Source organism: Centruroides sculpturatus, unplaced genomic scaffold, assembly GCF_000671375.1.
Source record: "Centruroides sculpturatus isolate CEXI.00-Female unplaced genomic scaffold, Cexi_2.0 scaffold213, whole genome shotgun sequence".
Lineage (NCBI taxonomy): Eukaryota > Metazoa > Arthropoda > Arachnida > Scorpiones > Buthidae > Centruroides > Centruroides sculpturatus.
This window is the reverse complement of record NW_019384355.1, coordinates 155715-164022: the sequence shown is the minus strand read 5'-3', so window position 1 is coordinate 164022 and position 8308 is coordinate 155715. Positions and strand designations below refer to the sequence as shown.

Genomic DNA, 8308 nt, shown 5'->3' with positions numbered 1-8308 from the left:
GGGCATCACCTACATGAAACCTAAAAACAACAAAACCACAGACCCCACACAATACAGACCAATTACATGTCTTCCAACACTCTACAAATTATTGACATCCTGTATCACAAACAAAATATACAAACATGTTGAAGAACACGACATTCTTACAGAACAACAAAAAGGTTGCCGTAGAAATCACAGAGGATGCAAAGAACAATTACTCATAGATTCAGTCATTCTACGGCAAGCACACAAACAACAGAGAAACATACACATGGCATATATAGACTACAGAAAAGCATTTGACAGTGTTCCACACAGTTGGCTGCTACATATTCTACAGATTTAAAAAATACATCCATCATTTATTGCATTCTTAAACAAATTACCACCTTTTTAAATATTCCAGCAAATAATTTAATATCATAAGAACGTTTTTGATAATCTTTAACGATCTTTATCAGTTAAATAATAAAGTAAAAAAGAACATTAAAGAAATAGAACATAAATTAAAATTACTGTAGATAGAGATTGGGCCTCCCTATGATTGATAGGGACGCCCAATCTCTATCTACAGCATGGAAATCATTTGATGAAGATAAACTGTAATTTTTTACGAGGCATTAGTTTTTAATGCAGAACTGTTGAGCTTTTTATTTTCATTTTATTTTTTATATTTTTATATCCCTATCTTTTTGTATTCATTCCATTAAGTGTACATCATTACATACGCATGCGCAATTATTATTTTTTCATAATTTTAATTTATGTTGTAATTTCTTTAATGTTCTTTTTACTTTATTATTTAACTGATGAAGATCGTTAAAGATGATCAAAAACGTTCTTATGATATTAAATTATTTTCTGGAATATTTAAAAAGGTGGTAATTCGTTTAATTTTTTCTAGTTTCAGTATAAGTTAATATTTTATTGCATTCTTCCAAAACACTATGCAGCACTGGAGACAAACACTACATCTCAGGATTCATAACATTTCCATACAAACAAACCAAATATCTATTAGGTGAGGAATTTTTCAAGGAGATTCCTTGAGTCTTTTGGTTCTGCTTACAATTACAGTTAGCCCTGAACCCATTATCAAACATGTTAAACAACAGATAAGAAAAAACAACATAATTTACATTGTCACATCTCATGTACATGGATGGCATAAAACTTTATGCAACACTCAAAAACAACTTCATCAGCTTCTACACATCACACATTCATATACCAAGGATATATAAATGGAGTTTGGCCTAGACAGATGCAAAACACTTTGCATAGAAAAAGGAGTCCTGAAGAAAGGACATTTTGCACTTGGAAATGGAGATGTTATTGAATCCACGGAAGTACTATAAGTATTTAGGATTCCAACAGTCCAAACTAACAGAACATACACAAATAAAGCAAAGATTAATTAAAGAATATCAAAGTAAGTTAAATGCTATTCTCAGAACAGAATTAAATGCAAAACATACAGTTAAAGCAATAAACATATGTTGTCCCAGTATTCACTTATTCTTTTGGAGTTATACATTGTACTCACACAGATCTTGAGCAACTCTAAAGGAAAACAAGAACAACACTTAACTAAGCATAAATGACATCATCTTAAATCTGCCATAGAAAGATTAACTCTTCCATGTAAAAATGGTGGACGTGGCCTGATTGACAAACCTTCACTATAAACAAATACAGACACTACAAGAGTTTTTCTACAAAAAACAAGAAACATCACAGTTACATAAAGCAGTTTCTCTAGCAGACTTAAATAACACACCATTAAACTTATACTTACATCATATGGATACAACATAACATATAAAAAGCATAGACAAATTAAGCAATCATGGGCTCGAAAGGCACTCCATGGCAGACAACTTTATGACCTGGCCCAGGATTTTATTGACAAAACTCTGTCAAACAGCTGGTTAGTTTGGGGATACCTCTTTGGGTAGACAGAAGAGTTCATGATTGCCATACAGGATCAGGTCATAAATACTAAAAACGACAGAAAACATACTCAAAGATACAACACTCACAAATGACACATACAGAAAATGTCACATCATGCCAGAAACTATACAACACATCACTTCTGGTTGCAAGCTCTTGGCACAGAGAGATTATTTACATAGACATAATCAAGTAGCAAATATAATAAACCAAGAGCTTGCAAATAAACACAAATTATTAGACATGCACAAACTATACTTTAAATACATTCCACAGACAGTATTGGAAAACAACACACAAAATGTACTATGACAGAGCCATAATCACAGATAAAACAATTTACTAACAGATCAGATATCACACTCATTGACAAACACAATAAAATCACATATGTTATAGACAACCATTCCAAACACTCACAATGTACAATGTGATGTTTGTAGCGAAGGTTATGTAGTTCTGCGAACAGGAAAACATAAAAGAGATGCAACACAGAAATATTTATGTACTACAGATCAATTTTATATGCTTTGAATGGTTCTTATTTTAGTGATCCCAACTTACAGGCCACATATATATTCACATATATACAGTAACCATACATTTCAGTCTTAGCAATTAGAATGATTGAGTTGCGACAAAATTTTATGCAAGGAGACTTACAACTATAACTAAATCTACTTACAAACTAAGGAAAAGGAGGAAGATAGATGAGTAAGGATGAAAGAAGAGTAAGGAAGAAATACCTGGGAAATAGTAATAGAAATAGAATATAGAAATAGAAATAGTAGAGGAAGGAAGAAATACCTGGGAACTCTCAGCTACTTGATCTTGGATGGATCACTGTCCTGTGATATTCGTCTAATTTCTGCTATTCTTCCTATTTTCTCTCTGTCCTCTTAGGATATCTTTTCTGAAGTATCCTCAGAAATCTCTCACTAAGAATCCTTAACAGGAGAGCTTTGACCTTAGTCGTAATAGTTCTTAGCCCCCAATCTCTTTGTTCAAGATTTGGAGCGCTAATCTGACCTCACTCACTGGTCTCTCTTCCCAAAACTGCCTTATCAAGGCCTCGTCACTTCTAATCGGTCTCTACATGATTAGGAGAACGACACTTCTGCCTTCCTCTCTCAACGAACTCCAGATCACAACTGCCCTTCCTGCACTTTCAAACTCCTTGGGTCCCATTGCTCCTTTTGTTTCTCTATGTTATTTCTAAGAACTGGTGATTCCACCCGAGGGAAAAGGGATTAAGAAAGAAAGTTCTAGAATAGTGAAGACAAAGAACAAAGGAAATACTAAGCCTAAAATATAATGATTAACAAAAATATATACATTAATATGGCCGACAGCCACAACAAAACACATGCACTGAAAAAATCAGCAAGTACGCATGAACACAAGACTTACCTATGAAATAGGAAATCTGTGGAGGATTGATAAGGTTCATATTGTACCTGCTGTCCTGTCTTCTACAGGTGTCCATACACACTATGAAAAAGCCTGGGAACATTACAGTTGAATAGAAATATACACATCACACTGTAAGACTTATAATGCAAAAAGAAAAGCACACGTGTTAATCAATTAAAACAAATTTAATTTTACGATAAATCAATATCAACAAATTATTTGCAGATTTCCTCTGTTTTGTTACACTCTTCCAATTATACTTGGTGTTCCTATCATAACAGTAACCCGTGTAGTTATGTTCCGTTACAACTACTACCCGACAATAACACTTAATTAACGTGCGTAAATCTCAATTGAACTTAAATCTAATAGGAAGAGGATAGAAATAAGGGGAAGTAAGAAGAGTTGTAGGATAGGGGTACCCAATTTATCGGCAAGTATTCCAAGTATTTCTTCATCTCGACTTCCGAGTCTCAGATGTTTTATTCTATTGCAGATTGGCTTTCTGAGGGTTCTTCTCAGGTCTATTGATCTACTCTTTCTTGATCCATTCTCTACGGTCTCCCTTTCTTTACAGTTCTCGTCGGATTTCACTTACAAGCCTTGCAGCCACACGTCCGTTGCCTCTTGTGTTCAGCCCAAGAATGTTCACTCGAATGTCTCTCCTTTTCCCTCCAGCCTCATCACCCTCTATTGTCTCTCCCCTACCTCCTGGTGGCTAGGGGTAAGTCACATTTCTTGGAGGTTCGAGACAAAGGAACAAAGAAAATTGGAAGGAAGAATAAATTCATAGAATAAAATATAAATTAAACCTAAAACTATACACAACAAAAAGGCGTACAGCCACAACACTACAGAAGAACACTATATTGAATACATGACATATTGTTAGGAAATTCCTGAATACAGATGCACAGATTGATACACTTATTTAATTATTGTTTTGTTTTGGTTGCTATGCCTTATCTGTGATCCAGCATAATACACAGCAACTGGTGGCAGCTGAGTATAACCCACTACACCCAACATAACAACTATTCTATTAATAAGACAACATTATTTTAATAAATACTGCTAGAATATTGTGATTATTGTAATATTAGTATTTATAATTTACTCATTAATAATTTGAAAATAATATGGTAATATATACAGATTGGCAGTAGTTAAACTATTATTGCAGAGTTCCCAATTGTCTTACTTTTCCTACTTTTTAAGTGTAAAATTTTGGATAAATATTTTTGTTTTTGTTTTTTTTTTTTTTTTTGTCTCAGTTTGTTGCTGTTCAATATCTCAGAAATACATCAATTATGTAGTGTCACATATATAACAGGAAGTTTAAAGCCAATCAAATTATATTGCTCAGTTATGTTCAAAGAATAAACCCAGACTGATTACCAAAATTTGTCTACATCCAAAGATTGGACATGGACTCAAGGACAGTCACAAAAAAAGATGGTTGGAGAAACAGATGACAAAACTATTAAGATTACTCAACTGGAGAATCATTGCAGTAGACAGAAAGAACTTGAGAAAGATGTATCTGCAGCACAGAACCTCAAAGGTTCACACTACTACTAAGATGATGATGATAAGATTTTTTCTTGTAAATCATCAAGAAATTGTAATTTTGTTGACAAATCATGGCTCCTTGATTTGTTTTATATATGATAAATGATGCTTACATTCATAAGTACAAATGACAAGTTGTCTGCTGCTGTAATGAGACAAACACCAATTGCTTTTTATTTCACAATTCCAGGATTTCTAGAAAATTTTGCATTCTTGCTAGTTTTGTTCACTTAACTTTGCTTCCAGGAGTAAAATTTGATAACAGTAAATTAATCAGACACTTATTATTGTCTAGGGAACAATTAGGAAAATTACAACTGGTCACTTAAGAGATGTTCACTTATTCCCTGACTTACTCACATATTGACATGAAATATTTGAGTGGAAGTGAATTTCTTATGGAAAAACAGTTATACAGTCAAAGTGTTTTAGGTATATTACCAAAACAATCTAAAATCTCATAAAAGTAAAATATTTCATATGCTTTGAGATGTTAAATTTAAGCAGCATTAGCTGTAGAATATTGTGGTATGTGTAATTCATTTTAAGTACCATTCACTTTTTTTTAAAGATGTTTATTATTATTATTATTATTATTATTAATTTACACCATGTTATTTTACATAACATTATACTCTTTTAAATAAGAATTCAACTTGAAGACAAAATAAATTTTAAAATTAACATAATTGCCTTAATATAAAATTAATATATTGACAAATTGATTTTAGCAATAATTTAGTACAATCAGGCAAAATTACAACATTAACTATTGTCTTACTGTCAGGTTTTTTTTATTAAAACTTTTCGACATAGATTAAATAGCTATTTAATAATATGAATTATAAAGCTAATACTGTTTCCAGAGAAATTATAAAAGAAGTACAGAATGTCTCAAAGCAATATGATATATTTGGACCATTGAATGTCGTTAAGGACTGACCCTGTTGTATATTATAAGTTTAAGACAATAAATGAATACATTATCTTAAAATTCATTCAATGTTGCATACTATTTTTGTAGATTTGCATTAGCTTATAATTCCACTCTAATTTATTTTTATTACATTATCATGATATATTTTTTCTATTAATTAAAAATGCAATATTTAAATTTATTAATAAAATTTAAAATTTTTATTATTATATTTTAATTTCGTTGAAAAATATTTCAGGAAGGATTTCAGTGTGTTGTTGAAATTGAAGGAGCAAAAGAAAGAGTATTTGCCAGAATTCGTGATAATACTGTCTTTTGTGCAGAAAATGTAGTAAGTATTAAGTTATTCTATTACTGTTTCTTAGAACTTCTAATATTTTAATGTATTTTTTATGTAAAATTAATTTAAGTTGAAAATTAATATTTAACTTAATATACTTTGTGAATTTTAGTATACATATCAAGCAGAAATTGGAGAATTACAGGCATCATTAACTGTTTTATGGAATGGTGATACATTTATAGATAGAACAAATGGTAATTTATGATAAAGTTAAATTATACAGAATGAATTTTTTACAATTATATTTATAAAGCTTTATTATAACTTCTTTTAAAATTATAGTTACTCTATATAAATGCCATCTTTTGGGGAGTCATAGTGGTCGTGCAGATTGTTCACTTTGTCAAACAAGAGATCGTAAATATCAGTGTGCTTGGTGTGGTAATACATGCATGTATAGTGAATCTTGTATGGAACCAGTTGCCACAAATTGTCCTCCACCTCATATTGACTGGGTGAGTTATTAAAAATTAGTTTAAATTTTTTTTAGAATTTATACAAATATATAAAAAAGTTTATTTTTTTATCAGTTAGCATTTATGTAAGATATAATTTAACATTTCAGATTTGATTAGTGAAATCATGACAAGTTATTAGACATGTAGTTAATAATTATAATTAAAATCTCATAATTTAATTCTGAACTATTATGTGAGAAGTCAGGGACATAGTCTTTGACTATGCTGCTTACTTGATACAAGATCGTAAGATCGGCTCACTTTATCAGATGGATGACTTCCTTTTATATGTTTAAGTATGGCCAGTTGTTCTCGGGAACCCCTGGTAATTTCTCCTGACACCAGTTAATCAATTTAATCCGTGGATTAACACACGTATAATGAGGAATTACAAGTTGGAGAGACGTCATACCTGGGGAGGACAGAGATTTAGGTTTCCAGTCATATTAAAATTAACAAAAACAAAATGTTTAATGGATCAAATTAAAACACTCAAGATTACAATGAGATAAATTCCTAACTCATGGGAGAGAGAGATTACAATGATTGTAGATTATACTACCTAAACAGGTTCTTTGGAATTTGGTCTTTCCCGCTGTCTTCCCTTTGAGAGTCGAGAAAAGGTTCGTTTAAGCTTAGGGACTTTATCACCTGGTTCCTTACTTCTTCATCTTGGGAATTTCAGATGGAACTTGATAAACGGCTTGTAGCTTGTAGAACTGATGATGGACCCTTCAAAGATTTTGGGCGTCAGTTGTAGGAGACTGCCCTGGAATATGTCTTCTCACAAGGAGGTCATTGGCACACTCCTTGATTTGGGTGTGGTCTAGGAGACTCACTTGGAATACATCCTCTTCGAAAGATTTTGGCACACTCCAAGTATGGGTGTGTTCTTTGGAGCCTCAACGGGAATACATCCTTCTACATTGAGAAGTTCTGACGCACTCCTCAAACAATGAAAAATAATCCTCTTTTTCGCCGATTTTCTCCAATGAGCATGTAGTATTTTCCCACGTGAACAGGATGAGTGGGGAAATTCAGAGTGGTTGACTTTCAGTTTGGTTACTAAATTTTTAAAGATAAGGGAAAAAGAAAAAGGATGTTCAACTTCTGTTGGAGAGAAAGTGTGGTTTAATGGTTTCCTTCTCTTTTTGGTGGAAAATAAAGCTTTTTCTTTCAAAATTATAAAATATTACTTTCAATATCAACATTTTGGTTAAAATTAATTTAAACAAAAAGGGGGGATTCGAATTCTCACAATTATAAATAAAATTGTTTACTTTATTCCAGATATGATTTTCATTTTAATGCAATAAATAGTCTAGGATATAATGTATACAAATTTTTTTAAATCTGTGGTTTTTGGAATTATATTGTGTTATATATTATTGTAGTGCTCCGTCACTAAATTGTTATATAATACAGTAGAACCTCGATTATCCGGACTAATTGGGGATGAAGGTAGTCCGGATAAGGAAAAATCCGGATAATCGAAACAAATACTTTAATTTGTCTTTTAATGATAATACACGTTTTCTTTTCGATGACATATCGGTAATATTAAAAATAAATACTGTATTTAAATCGTGATCAAATTTTCAAGAAACAAACGTTCGTATTGAATTTGGACTACTACTGACCAGC

At 31.7% G+C, this 8308-nt stretch overlaps 1 protein-coding gene across 1 annotated transcript in view; it reads left to right on the top strand.

Moving 5' to 3' along the window:
- The window catches only part of LOC111639369 (plexin-B-like), a 163673-nt gene that overhangs the window by 87683 nt on the left and 67682 nt on the right, over window positions 1–8308 (top strand). The window contains exons 11-13 of the mRNA XM_023385244.1: window positions 6102–6194; window positions 6316–6400; window positions 6489–6661. Coding sequence (XP_023241012.1) covers window positions 6102–6194; window positions 6316–6400; window positions 6489–6661 — 351 coding nt within the window. The remainder of the gene's footprint in view (window positions 1–6101; window positions 6195–6315; window positions 6401–6488; window positions 6662–8308) is intronic.